The 18,590-nt window shown below is 40.9% G+C and overlaps 2 protein-coding genes across 2 annotated transcripts in view; one reads left to right on the top strand and one right to left on the bottom strand.

Moving 5' to 3' along the window:
* The window catches only part of LOC108874860 (transformer-2 protein homolog alpha), a 147,012-nt gene that overhangs the window by 90,365 nt on the left and 38,057 nt on the right, over positions 1–18,590 (bottom strand). The window lies entirely within an intron of this gene.
* uggt1 (UDP-glucose glycoprotein glucosyltransferase 1) overlaps positions 3,829–18,590 on the top strand; it is a 30,377-nt gene continuing 15,615 nt past the window's right edge. Inside the window, 17 exon segments of the mRNA XM_018663398.2 lie at positions 3,829–3,927; positions 6,058–6,196; positions 6,567–6,646; positions 6,987–7,117; positions 7,227–7,339; positions 7,427–7,601; positions 9,423–9,519; positions 9,623–9,701; positions 9,978–10,078; positions 13,103–13,202; positions 13,327–13,387; positions 15,681–15,772; positions 16,141–16,291; positions 17,067–17,186; positions 17,279–17,364; positions 17,757–17,892; positions 18,082–18,213. Of these exon segments, the coding sequence (XP_018518914.1) occupies positions 3,897–3,927; positions 6,058–6,196; positions 6,567–6,646; positions 6,987–7,117; positions 7,227–7,339; positions 7,427–7,601; positions 9,423–9,519; positions 9,623–9,701; positions 9,978–10,078; positions 13,103–13,202; positions 13,327–13,387; positions 15,681–15,772; positions 16,141–16,291; positions 17,067–17,186; positions 17,279–17,364; positions 17,757–17,892; positions 18,082–18,213 (1,824 nt within the window). The 5' untranslated portion in view covers positions 3,829–3,896.

Below are 18,590 nucleotides of genomic sequence, written 5' to 3'. Positions count from 1 at the left end.
AGAGCACAGGCCTTCGCCCTGTCTCATCAACAGTCCGGTGAGCTTCAACTTTGACCCTCTCCAACCCCACCCCCCACACCCCACCCCAAAGGCAGAGCAGAAAAATAATTTGCCTGGATAGCGACGAGCAGAGGCAATTGACTGAAGGGATATCAGAGCCCAATAACAGCACTGACAAGAGCACAAGTGTAAAGGAGACAAGGAATCAGAGAGGGTCTTTATGTAAGACAGGAGGAAAGAGAGGGTGTTTTTTTGTGCCTGACATATGAACAGAGAGTGAGAGGGAAATGAGGGGTGACAAGAGAGAAAGGGGAGGCTGTGCAGCCTCTCTGGCAGCTGGTACATGGTGCACTGGACTGAACGCACTCTTTAATCCTGCCCATAGTTCTGGGTCGCTGTCATTTCAAGTGCAGCTGGACTAAACAAACAATAATGGCTGAGCTACTGCAGAGGGCTGGACAGCTTTTGTTTGGCTGAACATGTGCATGTGAGCGTTTGAGTGAAAGTGCTCGCTCGCTCGCCTGTTCCTGCAGTGGGAATCCGGCTCTGAGTGATTGTATGGGCTCTGGCTACACTCCATCATTAGGAGGTCAAACTGGCTGCAGCTCCTCATTGCCAGTCCCATGCTTCTTTCATGCAAACAAAGAAGCTCTGGCATTATTATCGCTTATTTTCAGCATGGAATTCTGCAGATAAGTTCATATTGAGTGCCTCCCTTACATGCATCAGAGCCAGGCTATTGTAGTTCTGGAGGATTGCCCTGTTGGCGCTGGCACTGGTCACGATGGAGTTTGGTCTTTTGTCTCCAAGCTGAGTCATTTCCAGCAGTGGCATGGCTTAGACCTTCATCGTCAAATATACAATGTGGATAAATCTCTATACACAAACAATTTGCAGAGTTTCAATACCGTGTTTTGTCCAAAAAAAGTAAATTCAGAGGGCAACGAGAGAGTGCAATCTGCCATGGGAGTGCACATTTTTCTTTCAGCAATAAATAAATATGATTAGATCGGACATCTGGGGCGGTTATCTGACCTTCCACTCTGGACTTGGCTAATCTCCCAGGTCAACACCAAATCATCCCTCATAATATTAAAGGATTGAACAGAAGAATCCAACCTCCCAGGCAGACAGGACTTGGCCACTGTGGAGCTCTTACAGACTAAAACCAGTGAGAGAGTCCAGTGTGAGGAATCCCACAACAATCCCATTATGGTCTGAAATGTGTGTTTATTGTGTTTGTGTGTGTGTGTGTGTGTGTGTGTGTGTGTGTGTGGAGCTGTGGCCCAGGAGCTCATAAAGAGCTGATCCGCTGCAAACTTATTAACCTCTACATAAAAGTCTGATAAATGTTGATGTGGGAGAAATGTAGCAGGGATACAAACCCTGAGTCAGGGCCAAGCACGAAATGTGAGGCTGTTAGAGGGGTAATAATTTTCCTTTATACACATGACATGACACATGCACACACGAGAGAGCATAAAAATGAAAATAGTGAGCGTTGCGGTGCACATAAAGTGACTGTTTCTAATTAAAAAGTTCTCCTTCTGCTGAATAAGTGTGTTTGTGTATGTGTCTAACTTTAACAAACACAGAGGTAGCCGGGCCTGCCCCCGTCTCCATCTGTATTTAAGATTTGCGCTCGGACCGGACCAGTGTTTGGTGGCTGTAATGTGGTGAATTAGCTTCATGTAGGAGACCCAGGCTGACCCCCATTATACAGTCAGGGACACATTTAATTAGCAGCAACTCACGTGAAACGACAAAATGTATTAATATTAATGGAGGTTTAATTGAGGTCGTTTTGGTCCCCCGTCGAGGCTTTCAACCTCTAAAATGGCTGACGTGTGATAGTGTGAGGAGAGGGAGCCCACAGCTTGGGTTCACCATTTCTTATGTGACCCCAGAGAAGATGACAACCATCTCCCATAATTCATCTGAAGATGTCACCTCCGTGACAGATGAACAGGCCCCGTGGGCAGTGTGTGCAAGGCTATGTTTAGTTATACTTGTGAGGACTCTCCATTGAGGACATTTTGGCCTTCCCACATAGAGATACAACTGATTTTTGTGTTACATTGTGTGTGTGTGTGTGTGTGTGTGTGTGTGTGTGTGTGTGTATGTGTGTGAGAGAGAGAGTGTGTGTAAGTATGCATCAACATGTGAGAGGTGTCCACGCGTGCACATCAAAGTGAAGGTCAAATCCAACAGGATAATTAATGTCGCTGCTTTTTATACAATGTTAAATCAAACCCTGGAACTGGTCCCTCTGGAGGATCAGCTGTCCAATTTAATTTAGGCTGCAGAGCGAGTAAATGAAAACGCAGGACCCATGTCTCCACACGCTGGGACGGTGTCTCCGTACCTTTCATCTTCTCTTTGTCAAGACCACACAACAGGTAGACAGGGAGCTTGGCACGCTTTTACCAATCTGCCCCAAAGGGGAGGTCTTTTCAAAAGATAAGAGGCTATCACGCAAACTCAAGGTAAAGATTTACAAAATGGACCCCAGGAGTCTCAGGTGACTCTTACAAAATGAGAGGGATTTCAGTCTCTCTACTTTTTCATTACCACATAACAAATACTGTTAACCAAAGGGACAGCTTTGGCTTATTCTTAATACAGGATTTATTTCCCTTGGCTATCACGCTGTGCATACAGCAAACCTCATTTCCATGAGCTGCTTTTCAAATTAATACATGCAGTTTTCTCACATCAAGTCCCAAATATATATGGATTACCTACTCTATACTTATTTGCTGTACTCTATATGCACTGACAATACATAGAAAATAGCAATATAAAGACAAAGCAAGAAACATAATCCATACATACCCATACACACATACATATATAGTATATATAGTATGTTCATACCTGCGTACAGCACTTTTAATTGCCATATTTTTGAAAAGTGCCATAGAAATAAACTCACTGTCCTTTTTCTTGCATTTACTGTCCTGCTTTAATCCCCTATTTAATCTAATGTAATTATGATATAATACATGAATTTTAACAAGTCTCCAGTTTAGTCCAATGGCAGAGACTTGTAATGTATGTATGTATGTAATGTTGTATGATGGAACAACTTGGGAGATATTTTCGGTTTCACAGCTGTCAGTGCTGCTTTCAAATAAAATATAAAATACCAGACATGTTTATGAGTCCATGCAGCTGGCCACTAATTAAGTGTCAATGGGCCATCTCCATAAAAGTGACTTTTACTGTAATTTACAGCTGCAGATAGATGTGTATGTTAGTAAATATTAATTTTACTGTCCAAAATCACTGGAATAGCACAATGTAAATTATGTTTAGGGTGTATTTCATATTTAACTGATACAAATAACCACTGCTTAACATAGTTTTGACATTAGATATATAACTATCCTGTACAGCAACAAGCGTGCTTTAAGTGGCACGAGGAATGACATGATTTATCTGCTTCTTGCCACTCTCTCTCTCTCTCTCTCTCTCACACACACACACACACACAGCTGTGATATCCAATTTTTCTGATTTACATTTGTCTATTAGTGTTGTGTTAAATCATAATAATATATGTAAGCCTGTTCTTTTTTTATCGTTCTAAATATTCTGTGCTAGTCTTAGTATAAATATAAGTGGGAATTTTAATTGAGTAAAAAAATATATTACATTTAATCTTTTTTTTTTTTTTTTAGTTTGGGAGGCAGGGGTGAGACAGTAAAGTTAATTGCTAGATTAGGCTCGGTTACCCCACACTTCAGTTTTTAATTATTTCCTAGGGAAATGTGCCGCTCAGCTCACGTTTCATTGTTGTTAATTTACTGCTCTGAAAGTTTCAGTCATTACGATCAGGCGACATCTGTGGTTACCTCATCTGGCTGACAGGACCCACCCACTCCCAGCGGAACATGGATGCAGGAAGCTACGGAGCCGGCTTCGGTGAGAAAAATCATTCATTTTTTCTGTGCTGAAGCTTTAAGCAGTCGTGTTTGGTATCGGTTATTATAGGTTGTTCGTAGAGACTGGGACAGTAGCTAGCTTCGTGTAAACCGAAGCACGTAAAATCTGGCAGCTTTCCGTTTGTGAAGGAAGAGTTAGCTAGCTAGTTAGCTGCGCCTCTTCAAGCTAACGTCAGTTAGAATTTTTTTAGCAGCCTTGAGTTTACAAACTGTTGACGAGCTCTGTGTGTGAATATGACGGACAATAATCCTGCTTAGACCACTACCACCTTACCGTGAAGTGATGAAGTTAGCCTTTAACTCAGAGTGAGGGCTCTTAGGATTGTCAGTGACACAGTCCGGATGTCCAGACCTGAGGAGACACGCTGAAGCTTCTCATTGGACAGAGTTCATTAAGCTGTTTGTTTACACATGTTTAAAGCATGTCGTGGCTAGGCTTCTTCCTCTTCTTCATCCGGGTCTCTCTGTCCTCGCTCGCTCTTAATATCCTTTATCAAGATACAGATTTTGTCTACGTTCATAATAATTTATCAGGGATACCCGAGATAAAAATTTGCTCTTGAGCTCCTCCTCTTCTCCCCCTCTTGTAATGACTCTGGATCCTTGAAGTTTCCACAAGCTACAGGAAACTACAGCAGTCTAATAAAACAGTCCTGCAATAAATCCTACCTTCATTTTTTTGTTTAGTGTATGATTTGAAGGACGTAGTCTGTGGTACCGTTGACATGTTGACAGGTGTTCCTATTATTTTCTCCATTCCATTCAAATTTTATTTCATTTAATTTTAGTGTGACTGCATAAAGAAATGTTCACCGTGTAAGTTCAATATAAACTGACATTAGCTAATTAAGGTGTTAAGTTGAACTGAATCAATTAATTGATTAGACAATGTACAGAAAATTGATCTGCAAATATGATGGCAAAATATCAGTCTCCGCAGTGCAGCACTGATGTCAGGTATGGTGAGGAGAAAGACACCTGTGATCCTCTCCACTATTCTCTGCAGGAACTTGTGGTCTGAGACTTTGCAGTTCCCATGCGAGGCAGTGATACAGGCTGTCAGAATTCTCTGGATGCTGTCTCTATAGGACGTAGTCATGATGGACTTGAAATTGGCGCTACTGACTCTTGACAGTAGTTTCATTAGTGTGCCTCTTCTGAAGTCAATAACCACCTCTTTAGTCTTGCCCACATTTAAGGAGAGGTTGCTCCACCTCCTCTCTGTTTTTAGGATCTTTAAAATGAAGTGTTAAGAAATTTGCAACTGGTCAAAGCACCAGAAAACAACTGACACCCAGTTTCCTGAGGTTCCTTAGTTACCTGCCTTGCCCAGGCGGCAAACCAGTCTCATCTAGATCCAGCTGAGATGGCTTGTGCTTTGTACCTTGCATCATAAAGCATGTCAGAAGTATCTCCAGTGTTCACAATAATTACATCTCCTCCTGCTTATATTTCTTCTCTCTCTGGAAACCCTGACCACTGCACATTTATGTCTATTACAGAGTTTTATGCTGCTCCTCTGCACTTTAATTCGTATCCTTCTGTGCCTCTTTTATATTATATTTTTTTATCTTTTTTATCGTCTGTTCTTCACTCTTGTTCTCACTGCTGTAACAGGTGAATAAATAAAGTCTATCTTATCTTATCTTATCTCAAATATACAGACAAGCACATTTAGACATTCACCAGGAGAAAACAGCTTGGCACCTTGTCTTGGCCAAAGGCTTCAAAACTTTGTTTGAGTTGTTTAGCTAATTAACAGTGTCCTACAATGTTTGGCAAGTTTGCCCTGTTTGGTTGAAGTATGGCTGAAATCAGTACCACAGCCTTAATAGGGTTATTTTCTGGTATCACAATATGGCAAATATAGGCAAGATCACACATAAAATAATGTCACTTATATTTGAAGCAGCTAAATGTGTCTGACTGTGGTGTATCAAATGACTCCAAACACTTCATTTGCAGAAAAAAAAAATGGACTGACTCAGTTCCCTCAGTGCGCTTTGGGTACAATCACACCTGTATTTTAAATGTCTATGTGTGACCTGAGATGCTTTTTGTGCAATATATGAACAGGGCTGAGCTGTTTCTCCCACCTCTGTTTTCCCAGGTGTAGGCTTGAGGATGTGGCTTCTGTGGATCCTGCTGCTGTCGCTGCTCTCTGCAGTGTCAGGGGGTGCAGACTCCAAAGCTGTCACCACCACCCTTACAACGAAATGGGCTGATACTCCTCTGCTGCTGGAGGCCAGGTACAACACCGCAACAGCACAGTAACAGCCATTTGGCTGCATTACATCTGACATTAAATTCCGGAAGCAGATAATAGATAAATCAGTGTCCTGAGGGCTGGTAGGGTCATTACTGAGACTCTCCTCTGAGTGAGTTAAGATTTCTGTCTCGCTGATGTGTCCTTGAGCAAGATCCTGCTTATGTAAAAGCTTCAGATGCTGTGCTGTTGACTATAGCTGGCTCTGTGTTCTGATTTGGCAAGCAAAATGAGTACTTTTCTGTAGCAATTCATTGTAACACTTTACATATAGCGTGTTCAAAGTGTGTCATGTGTACATGTGCATCTCATGAAACTCCAACATTCATCATCATCTTCTTCTTCTTCTTCAGTGAGTTCCTGGCAGAGGAGAGCCAGGAGAAATTCTGGGACTTTGTTGAGGCCAATCAAAACATAAAAGGAGAGCATGATGGTAAAGTAAAACTACTTCAGCCTCTCTAGACCAGTTTTCACTTTTAGTTCTCTGTGCTGTGAGCAGCTGAATTTATGATGTGTATGCAAGCCTCTTGGCAGCAGTTGCAGTGTCAGTGTTTTGGCCCAAACACTTATGCAAGCAATAACATGATAGAATAGAGCGGCAAACTATGTTGTAGTTCTGTTCGTTTATGTCTCTGCTCGTGTTTAAAGAAGTTGAAGCACAACTCCTGTGACAGAGTTAAAAAAGGAGTGTTGAAACTGTTGAATAGAGTGAGAGAAGGCCTGTCTAATAACAGAGTTTACATGACATGTGTGCACCTGTTGTGTTCACACAGACACAGATCAGGCCTACTATGACCTGATAGTGAAGAAAGCTAGTGCCTTGCTCAGCTCCGTCCAGGTGAACATGCTGAAGTTCGCCCTCTCCCTCAGAGCCTACTCTGCAACAGTACACTCCTTCCAGCAGGTAGGAGGTTGGCTTAAATCTGTTTTTGAAGGCTTGTACATGGATGAGAATGGGCTCATATTCCTGTAAATGTGTTTGCAAACGATTCCACTGTTCCTCTGATTTTTAGATTGCGTCCAATGAACCTCCTCCGTCCGGCTGCTCAGCTTTTTTCAGCGTCCATGGACAGAAGACTTGCGATGCCGAAAGTTTAGAAGCACTGTTGAAAACTGCACCTGAGAGGTAATTAAAGACACGTACACTTCAGACCTGCGGGTCATAAATCAATCTTATGAGTCATCTTATGATTGACTTTACTGTCTCTTTCAGGCCAAAGCCATACCTGTTCAAAGGTGACCACAAATACCCAGGATCAAACCCTGATGCTCCTGTTGTCATCCTCTATGCTGAGTTTGGACAACCAGATTTCCAGAGGCTTCACCAAGCTGTGTCATCCAAAGTCAGCGAAGGACTGGTGACTTACGTGCTCCGCCATTACCTGGCTGTAGGTGTTACACACACACTCAAGAACAAGATGAACTTGATGTATGAATGATGAATACAAAACAATTTATAGTACTATGACACACCTGCATAAGGACAAAAGCAAGAAGCTGTTTAACAGCTGACAACATGTCATTATTCTGAGAATATACATCACATACTGAGGTCTTCATCAGAGTTTGCCTATAAATTGAATACATACATTGATATACACTGGTAATGCATTGTGTCTCTCTCTCTGTGTGTAAGCAGCATGATGTTGCTTTGGTCCAGTGTAAATGATAAAATTATACTAGATAGACTGAGATTACTGAGATTAAAACGATTATGACAAATATGATAATGACAGAAAATTAATTGGTATCAATTTGGATAATTGATTAATCATTTTTAAAAGATTTTAAGCAAAAGGTCACTGGTTCTAGCTTCATAAATGTGAATATTTGCTGGTTTTGTTAGTCCTCTGTGACACTGAATTGAATTTTTAGAGGTTTTGGACGTTTGGTCAAAAAAAAAAAAAAAACAAGCAATTTAAATGAGTCAACTTAAGCTTCGGGAAGTTATGACAGACATTTTTTATCAATCAGCAGATAATGTAAATGAAAATGTTTTTTGTTGTGGCCCTAAATTAATATAAATGAATATAATGAGGTATGACCAGTGGAAAAACTGCAATTAGCCATACATACATCAACAAGAATTACATAGCACTTTTCATAATGCACATTTAATCTGGATATGATTCAGTTGAAGCCAAATGAGGCCTGGGAATCTCCTACAGTATACAGGTAGCTTAAACAAATTGCATTCTCGTTAGTGTGGATTACAGTGTGACGTTAAGCCATTTTAGGCTGTGTGATCAGTAAATCTAATGTATTTATGTATATAAGGAAACATGCTACCCTTGTAAATGGAGGGTTGTCTGGTGAAACCTCAAAGTTTTTTTTTTTTTAAGGACAAGTCACGAAAAATGAACAGATACTGTTCTCCCCCTTTATAACTGCTGTCACAGTGGTTTTAAGTAAGGAACTTAACCTTTCTTTACTCCAGTATAGATAGACAGTTGTCCATAATAGTATAATATAAAAGGTCCCCAAATATGTGCATACGCTGTATATTTTCCTCTGTGTGAACATGAGGCAAGATGATGATTTAAAAGCACTTGTCTTTATACTTATCCTGAAAAAAACTCTCCAGTTTAATTGGGCTCCTCATTTACACCTGGGAAGAAAAGTATCTCTCAATTTTGTCATTTTTCCCCTGTAATTATGCTAAATTATTCCCACCATCTGTCTGTTAAGCATGAAGTCCTGGGCACCGGAGAGGTTGTAACATATAACACTTTCTCGTTTTATTTCAAAACTCAGGGTCCAATCAGGGGACAGTCAGTGGCTTCAGCGCTAAGCAAGGAACAGCTGCTCGTCTGTAGTTGGCATGCACGTGTTTGCAGCCTTTTATGTTGTAGGTGAAGATTAATTTTTTACAACAGAGACGAAGATGAATACAAAGAAGTTAACAATAGAAGCCACTTGGGCAAACATTTTTTTTCTTCTTACTTAGTTGAATATGGATTGGAAACATTGTTAAATTTGCCGCCAGTGCAGCTGCAGTGAAACAAACTCGACAGCTTGATTGCCGTCTAACTGACTTAACTACCACCGGTGCCTTTTGAATGCATTTACACATGCATTTAAGCCCTCACCGAAATGCATCCTCAAGTGGCGTGTCAAGGCGCTTCAAGGGATATGACACACTCACGTTAGGGATAAGGATGACTTCTCCTCCTCATCTTTTTTTACAATGTTTACCCCTTTGCCTCCAGAATCCAAGTGGAAAGAAAGTGTATCTGTCTGGGTATGGAGTGGAGCTGGCCATCAAAAGCCAGGAGTACAAGGCAAAAGACGACACACAAGTCCAAGGTACACACACAAGAACACACTCTGTCGATGCACACATGCCCACGATTGTGTAATCCCAACAGAGTCCTGATGTGAATAACGAGTTAATTGATTGTGGTTGCAGGGGCGGAGGTGAACGCTACAGTGATAGGAGAGAATGATCCGGTGGACGAGGTCCAGGGATTCCTTTTTGGCAAACTCAAGTGAGTGGCTCTGTGTCAGGCCATGATAAAAATTCAAAGCTTGGATTAGCTCCAGGAACTGCACCACGCTCCCTCTAGCCATGACTTTTTCTTCTCTTTTTTTCCCTCTCTAGTCTCTTCCCTCAAAGCAATCACTATAACCTTTTATCTCTGATAAACTAACCTGAAAATAAACTAATCCATCTTTGAATCCATCCACTCCCTCTTAATTAGCAATTCACTGTTCAAGCATTTAGCAGAAGCACTTAAGCACTCTGTCTGTCTTTTTCTGAACAGGACGCTCTACCCGGAGCTAAAAGAACAGCTAAAAGAGTTGAGGAAACATTTAGTCGAAAGCACCAATGAAATGGCCCCTCTGAAAGTCTGGCAGATGCAGGGTGAGTCTCCTTTTTCCACCATCAGTAAATGTTCTCTTCTTCTGTTTCTTATTGTAACATGATTGGATTTGTCGATACAAACAGGCCACACAGGAAGCGTCTGTTTATGCGTACTGGTATTACATCAGTTAGAAATTACTTAATGGACTGTTGACAGCAGAATAAAACAAATATGTAAAACTGACAGAGCCAAGAACATGGCAGGCCAACAAAAATAAACCGCGAGGCCCTCAGAGCGTGCACCAAAACTAAACACTTCCTCAGCTTACTGTTAACACCTGCAGGCATTATTTCTGTCACTTAAATTTTAAGGGAATCGATTTTATGATCCTGTAAATATACCCTCAGGACTCAGACTGAGCTCTCTGTCCATTAGTTTCATAGCTGCAGCTAACAAAAGATAATTATCTAATGGCAGAAATCCCAGGCCCTCATCCCCATCAAAACATAATCAATAGTTTCTTGACCCAAAGACCTTTCTGTCCTCACAGTTTCATAGAAATTATATGATAATATTTTAACATTATTTTAATCCATCTGTAGATTGTGAACAGTTAAGCTTACAGGAAATCTTTATATGTATTTATTCAAGATCAAAAAGCAGAGGTGTGTTGAGCTTCTGTCCCACTCCCAACATTTATTTTGGCAGCTCCTCAGTAAAAAGGAGGGAAACGTGACCGCGCAGTAACTTTCCCCCAGGTAATATTTTACAGTACACGATGGCTTGTCCTTATTCTACCTGTTCATCACTATTTATGAGTTTTAGTTGCAGTCTGGAGAATTTATTTTCTTAATAAATTATTTCTCTGTCAGAACTTTGTAACCACTAGAGGAAATAAGTAAACTCATAAAGTGCAGTAAAACACTGCTGATATTCTGTCTGTATAACTTCATGTTTACAGCTTTTTGTTTGTAAAAAGTCAGATTCAACTACAAGTAAAAGGCAAAAACCAGTTTTGACCAAATTAAACCAAACTACATGAGTGAAAGCACCGTACAACTGCCCTTTGGGGTCTTTTACTGTGTGTGTTCAGCTTTGATTTCCCATTTGTGAAACTGGGATTAAAACGTTCTCTTGTAGCCACCCCCCGCGTTGCGCATGACACACTGAAAGCATTGAAAGTTAACTAAATCCAGTGGGGAGAATTTGCATCCACATTGTTGTTGATTCAGTTGTTCCATTCGTTTGATTCATTTTTCCCATCCATTGATCATAAATTCATGAATAAAAAATAAAAGAAAATTGATGTCAGCGTCTGTTGCTTTAGCAGTGAGATCATTCTATAAGTGAAATTCGCAGCGGAAAATTTATATGTGTAGTTCTGTAATCAATGACTACAATCGATCAGTGTCCTCTTGATACATCTGAGTCATAATATCTTGCAGATATGAGAGCATGCTCTGCTGCAACATAAAAGCATTATTGATTAGGGTTACATCATCAGATGAATCACAGACTTAATTATATGTGCTTTTGAATTCCATCCACTTTTCTTTCCTCATGCATATCTCAAGCTAGTTTTTGTGCATGCAAGTAAAACCTGCATAAAAAGCAGCGTCTCTTCCACAAGGTGTGGTCAGGATGCAAGCATGAGGCTGCTTTGATTGTGGTGAATAAAGGATGTGAGGGGATGAGAGATGCGGCTGAGGCTCCGCTGTCAGACTGTCATGTGGGCGTCTGTCTTTATCTTCCACCCCGCTGGGGCTCATTAGCTCAGCCTGTTTATAAAGAGAGGGAGACCTCCAGGGGCTAATAATCACACAGGCTACAACACCATTACAGAGATGCTCACTGCATCGAAATAATCCTCACTACACTCTCACCCTTCCTCACAAGGAAAAGCTCTGTTTGCACTTATACAATATCTTCTGTACAATATTATCATCACATATACATATGTAATCATATTCTAGTCTATATTCTTAATCCTGCCTGAAATACTTTAATGCTTTAAGAGTTTTAATTAATGCCTCAGATGTTAAGACAAGCATGTTAACATGAAATTATTTCCTAATTAATATGCTAATTGGCTTAACTGATGACTTTTTTAGCCATGCCAGCAACATGGCTCTGGGGATGACGATGCCTGTCCGTCTGTCTGTAGATATGCCACTTTGGTCCAGAATGAAATTTCTCATCAGATGAATTGGCATGAAATTTTGTAGAGATATCCACTGCGCCCAGAAGACAAATCCTAATGACTTTGGTGATCTCCCGACTTTTCCTCTGCTGCCGCCAGCAGGTTCACATTTGTGATAATTTTTTTTTTGCGAACTGTTTCAACAAGTATTCAATGGATTGCTGTGAAATTTGGTACAGACATTCATGTCCCCCCAAAGATGATTATCACTTGTGATCCTTCACTTTTCATCCAGCGCTCATCAGGTCAAAGTTATTGCAACTGGCCCGATACTTAAGTTTATGGCCAAAATTTAATGATGTCTGTGGAGATTGTCAGTCATTCAGGTCGTTGTTATCCCAGAAAGGTTGAATCAAGGGCAGCAGGTAGATTTGTGAAGCCTCTCGGATGAGATGCGAAACGTCTTCAAGTATCTACAACCAAGCCCAGTAGCTCGGTTTATTCAACCCCTCTTCAAGAACAAAAGATTTTCCCATCAGCCTCAGCTGTACTTGGTTGGTTACTGTGTTTAGTATATCAGCAGTGTTAACATGGTGATGCATTTAGCTCAAACCACCACTCAGCCTCACATATGAAAGTTGTTGAGTTCGCAATAATATTTTGCATTAACATTTCACTGTTCAAGGACCTGATGTTCTTTATTTCCTTTTAACTTTATTCCTCAGACCCTTGAGCTTTTGAGCATCATTGTGAGGGTATACGCAGTACAGACACATGCTCACTCTGCTTTTATTTTGTCGAAACTTTCTCTCTCTCCGTGTTCTCTTTCTCCATACCCTCTTGTGTGCTTCCTCTTCTCCTCTCTGCTTTTGTCCACTCATCTCTCTCCCATTTTTATGCCCTCTTTGCCTACCTCCCCATCCTCCCACCACTTCTTTTATAGATCTGAGTTTCCAGACAGCAGCTCGCATTCTTGCTGCTCCCGCTGTTGATGCCCTCAATGTTATGAAAGACCTCAGTCAGAACTTCCCCACCAAAGCCAGGTAAAGAAAGAGCAAGAAACATACACACACAAAGGAAGCAGCTGCTCTAAGAGGTTTTGGGTTTTACGCAGATATTGACTGGTCTGCAGTTTTACAGTTCAATCTGCTCTTTTTCCTCTCACAGGTCCATCACTAAAACAGTGGTAAACTCTGAGATCCGTAAAGAGATTGGAGAGAATCAGAAGGTACGTGTTTGTTCATCCATTCACCTCTTACACTTTCATCATCATCAGTCCTCTTTATCCTTTCTTTAACTCTTTCATCTAACACGGTAAGGCTGATCTTATTCTGCCAACAAATTCAGTGACTCAAACCAATGTTGTCCATTTATTCCTTCTGAAGATGCAAATCTAATAATGACAGATATATTGTTTAATTAAAAAAAAAAAAAAAGGCAAAACAATTTCCTGAAGTAGCTGGACTCTGTAGCTTTGAGCAAAGCGCATGTGTAGGGGACTATTTTCAGCTATGGATTAATACACATTTAGTGATCTGCTTGCAGCAGGGTGACATTGTTTGTGTGGCACAAATAATGTTACATGTCACCCAGTTTTATATAATATTATCATTTATTTATGTGTTTTTGGACAACACCGAGGCTCTATGGCACAGAGGAACATTGTAAACAACATCAGACAGTAGCTACACAGAAAATATTTAAATACTTATTAATAGGATCAATACATTATTGGTTTTGGCCTATTAATGGAATTTGTTGAGAAAGACAGAATGGAATATTGCCAGCCTCATCTTTGAAGGTCTAATCACAGCATTGTTGTATGACCATTATTTTTGTGATTCATGTTCAATACACTTTTGCTGTTTCTTGTTTTGTTTTCTATTTAGTAAGGTTATTTTCTATTTTCTATGAAATTTCTAGTGAGGTTTACGATTGGGATTTTAGCTTTTATATTTTCTGTTACTGTCATTTTTCAAGTTTAAGTTTTTAGAGAGCTGACAGGAAATTAGAAGAGAGACAGAGAGATGTGGGATCACCAGGACTCCCTGTTTCTGTTTTATTTTGTTGACAGATGTAAAATAGCTTGCTTCACTGCAAATGGGATCATTTCCTCCAATCTTTTGTGATAGAAAGAGATCTTATGTCATATTATGATTTTATGTTCAGGACACTATACTGTATATATATGATTATTCACATTGGCCTGAAAAAAGCAGAGAGCTTCCCCACATCATCACAGCTGCTTGACTTCTTCATCCCCTTTCACTCCCCAGTCCTTTCAGTCTCCAGCATGCCGGTGTTCTTACTTTCCTGCTGACTGGTGTGTTGTTGACTGGTCAGGGATAATTTAGGTTTAGCTGTTTACCAATCTAATGCAATAAAGAAGAAAAATGAAGAAAAATAGATAGCATTATTGCATGCAACCACAACCACAGTGCCCCGGCCTCTTGGCCTTCGCCTTCAGGGAAATATCTCGAAATGAGAACTGCCCTTTTTGTTTTTGTTTTGCTCCTCTCACCTTTTATTATGAGATAAATTGCAAACAACGTCTGACTTGAAAAGCATTTGGTTTCTGACAATGTGTTTGGCTTTGCCCTGCTAATGGAATAGGTAATCACCCCTTTTTCTTGTCAAATGTTTTTTCACTCCCCCTCCCTCCTCCCTTCCTCCTCAAGCTGTGCTCACATTATCTTGGTGTGCAGACAGGAGTTTGGGTGGGTGGTGGGGGTGAGCAGCAAACGTCCTAATTACTGAATCGGTGATTCATTCGGCAGGCGCACTGAGTCCTGCAGCGAGAAATGATTATTGATTGAAGTAGTTTGGACACATGCACTTGCACGCAGACGTTTCTCTCTCTCTTTCTCTCTCTCTCTCTCTCTCTCTCTCTCTCTCTCTCTCTCTCTCTCTGTCTCTCTGTCTCTCTCACACACACACAGACATACACTTGCACACATACACTGTTTAAGTGGGATGAACAATATTTGTGTTAATCATGTCTTGTTGTAATTGCAGTGTCTGGAGTATGATTAATCTGATGTCTTTGTCTTTCTGTAATGAGATTTGACTGCGCCAGAACGACTTTGAGCTTTTCCTTTTGCCTGTGCAGACACACAAACACACACACACACACACACACACACACACACACACACACACACACACACACACACACACACATACATTCATCCACAGCTTCTCCCAGCCAGGCTCTCTCACACACACACACGCATTCGCACACTTTTTCTCTAATAATTAGATTTGTTTAGTAGGGGGTTTGATTGCTCTAAACAGACCGACTTTAAACAGAGCTGTCAGTGCTTGTTTGGAGCTGTCGACGGGCCTCGTTACGGCTTTTTGTTGACTGTTGCCTCTGGTCTTACATTATAATTAACTATGCGATGGCCAGCTTTGACGTTACGTGCTACGTGGCGATCTGCTAAGCTGGAGTTGAATGGGAAGTTCTACAGTTTGATGTGAACAGGATGTTTAGTCATGTTGTCATGTTTCCCTCCCTGTAGTTTTTCAAAGGGACTCTGGGCCTGCAGCCTGGGGATTCAGCCCTGTTCATCAATGGGCTGCACATCGATCTTGACACACAAGACATCTTCAGGTAGACACATGCAATCACAGTCATTTATACATATGCAATATATTAGCATAGTATATTAGCATTTAGTTATTAAGCTGCTGTTAAATTGCCGTTGTTCTATATTCAGCAGAGAAATGCATTTTATCTTCTCAAACCTATAAAATCAAACTTTTATTATTCAGTCTAGAGCCAAACCTCACATTTAAAAAGCTGAACCCAGAGAATATTTTGCTTTTTTGCTTGAAATATGATCAATCGAGTATCAAAACAGTTGCCAGTTTCTTTCATGATGTTGTTAGTTTCAGGTTTTTATTCACACCTACAGAAAGGCACACACCCTACTGTAGATGACCAAATACTGACTCACCTCTGTCCCTTCTTACCTACAGTGTGTTTGAGGTGCTTCGCAGCGAGGCCAGGGTGATGGAGGGTCTGCGCTCCCTGCACATCGAAACGCCCTACATCCACGACATCCTGAAGCTCAACGTCCAGCCGTCCGACTCTGACTACGCCGTTGACATCCGCAACCCTGCCATCAGTGTAAGAAATCTTCTCCCTGCAAATGATTGCACCCCGCTTTTCTGCTAGGCACAGAGAATGAAAAAAAAAAAAAACTCAGGGTTAACTCAGGATAATCTTGTTTTTGATGTTTAACTTTGCCTCACCTTGCTGCAGAGTTGCACAGGTGCACTCAAGGACACTGTTGGGGGATTGTGCTTACAGGTGACACCACACCCATCAGTGGTGCTGGTGTTAAGTTACTTTATAACAGCACAATGTCTCAGTCAATATTTGTTGGTTATAGCGCCTACATATCCTGGAAAACCTGTAAGTGCTTTATTTATGTAATTACACTGCCTAAAATATCCTTAGAAAAATATAAGCAAGGTTTTAAAAACAACAGTGGGGTTGCTAAATTAAAAAATTTGGTCAGAGATGTTTGCAAACTTGCAAAAAACCTTTAAAGGTTTCTATGAATACAAACTTTTTTTCTGTAGTGTGATTTACTGATTAGTCAGTCAACAAAAAATTAAACCAATAAACTGCTTTCATCAAGCAAAAATGCCAAATATCCTCTGGCCTGTCAGTTGAACAGAGCAAGCAGTTTTTGAAGATGAGAACTTGAGGCCTGGAAACTTGTGAAGGAACAGATAATTAACTGATCGATTGAAAAAAAAAATTAGAATGATTAAAAGACAGTGAAAATATTTGTTAGCTGTGGCAGCCCACAGCAGTCAAATGTAATTTCTTCTTATCTCTTACTCTTGGGGCCAAGCTGTCATTTCCTCTATAAACTCCTTTTTTCTTCTTTCAGTGGATTAACAACCTGGAGACAGACCACAGGTACAGCTCGTGGCCATACAACGTGCAGGAGCTGCTCAGGCCAACCTTCCCAGGAGTCATCAGACAGATCCGCAAGAACTTTCACAATCTGGTACGTCCACGCCTGACTAATCAAACCCCTTGTGAATCAAAATGGGTCTGAATCCTTGTGGAAAAATACCAGCGTGTGTGTGTGTTTTGCAGGTGATCATTCTGGACCCAACTCAGGAGAATGCTGCCGAGCTGCTGAGTGTTGCAGAGATGTTTTATGCGAACAACATCCCACTCAGGTTGGTGTTTGTGTCATCAGGGAAGTGGTAGAGCGTAAAGCTCTTAAAATAGATTCTTTATGTGTTATGTACTTTCTGATGAATATTTCAATAAAACAGCAACACAATACTTTTTATTGCTCCACAGTTACAGCAAAAACAAGGAAAATGAAATAAAAAGCTGCAGCAGCCTGTCGTCTGTAGGGACGTGTAGTTAAAATCCATTTTAATTTAGGAGTTTTCTCAGGCAGGTTTGGGAGACCTTTGATACCTCCCTGCATGTGGCATCTGGGGATGGTCAGTTTGTTTGAATACTGATGAGGGAGACAGCACACGCCCTGCATTTTTAGCTGTCTAATATACATATAAGAGTTTGTTTTGGAAACTTATTTGCTCTCTGCTTGTGTTTTCAGGATCGGGCTGGTGTTTGTGGTGTCAGACGAGGATGACATAGACGGTATGCAGGACGCGGGCGTGGCACTTGTCCGTGCCTACAACTACATCAGTGATGAAGTGGACAGCCAAAGCGCTTTTGAAGCTGTCATCTCTGTGAGTCGACCTTTCACCATCACTTTAATGAAGAACCTAATGAGAAGAGAAGAGGCTTGATTGTTGTCTGATAAAATGATGTCAATGAGTTTGACACCCACTGAAAAAACCTGCGTAGACAGGCAGAGAAGCTGTGCTACTCTTAACTAATTTTGTCCTCCCCTTTCCCATGTCCTCCTTTCCTGTCAGATGTTTAACCGGGTGTCCATTGGTGGACAGCTGAGTGTTGGGGATGTGGTGAAGGTGCTGGAGAAGAGGTTCCCTTACGTGGAGGTCAGCAGCGTCCTGGGAGCTGACTCCAGCTATGACAGCAACAGGAAGGTGAGTCAGGTTGAAAGGCAAAGCCAACATTGTTACATTGCCATTAGTAATTTTTTGCACACACAGGGAGCTAACTCTTGGCAAGTCAGGGAATAAATGTTTTCTCCGACACTGATCCATAAGTTTTAGATTTGAACATGGTCAGTGTTGGACATACTGATACTATAAACTGTCTGTGGACACATTTCAGATGACGCAAGAGTGTTTAAAGATTCATAAGATGAAAACACATCAGAAATGTTATTTGGTCTTAGCACAGTAAGTGATTTGTAGACATGAAATAGGATTTTAGAATCAATTCTATTCAGTGGAGAGACTTGAGAGTTTGTGTGATGTGTTTATTTTTTGTTTTTGTTTGAACTTAGACACCTTGTAGT

This window comes from Lates calcarifer, linkage group LG19 (genome assembly GCF_001640805.2).
Source record: "Lates calcarifer isolate ASB-BC8 linkage group LG19, TLL_Latcal_v3, whole genome shotgun sequence".
In the NCBI taxonomy this organism is placed as follows: Eukaryota; Metazoa; Chordata; class Actinopteri; family Centropomidae; genus Lates; species Lates calcarifer.
The sequence above is the reverse complement of the archived record's forward strand: the minus strand, read 5'-3'. Positions and strand labels throughout refer to the sequence as shown.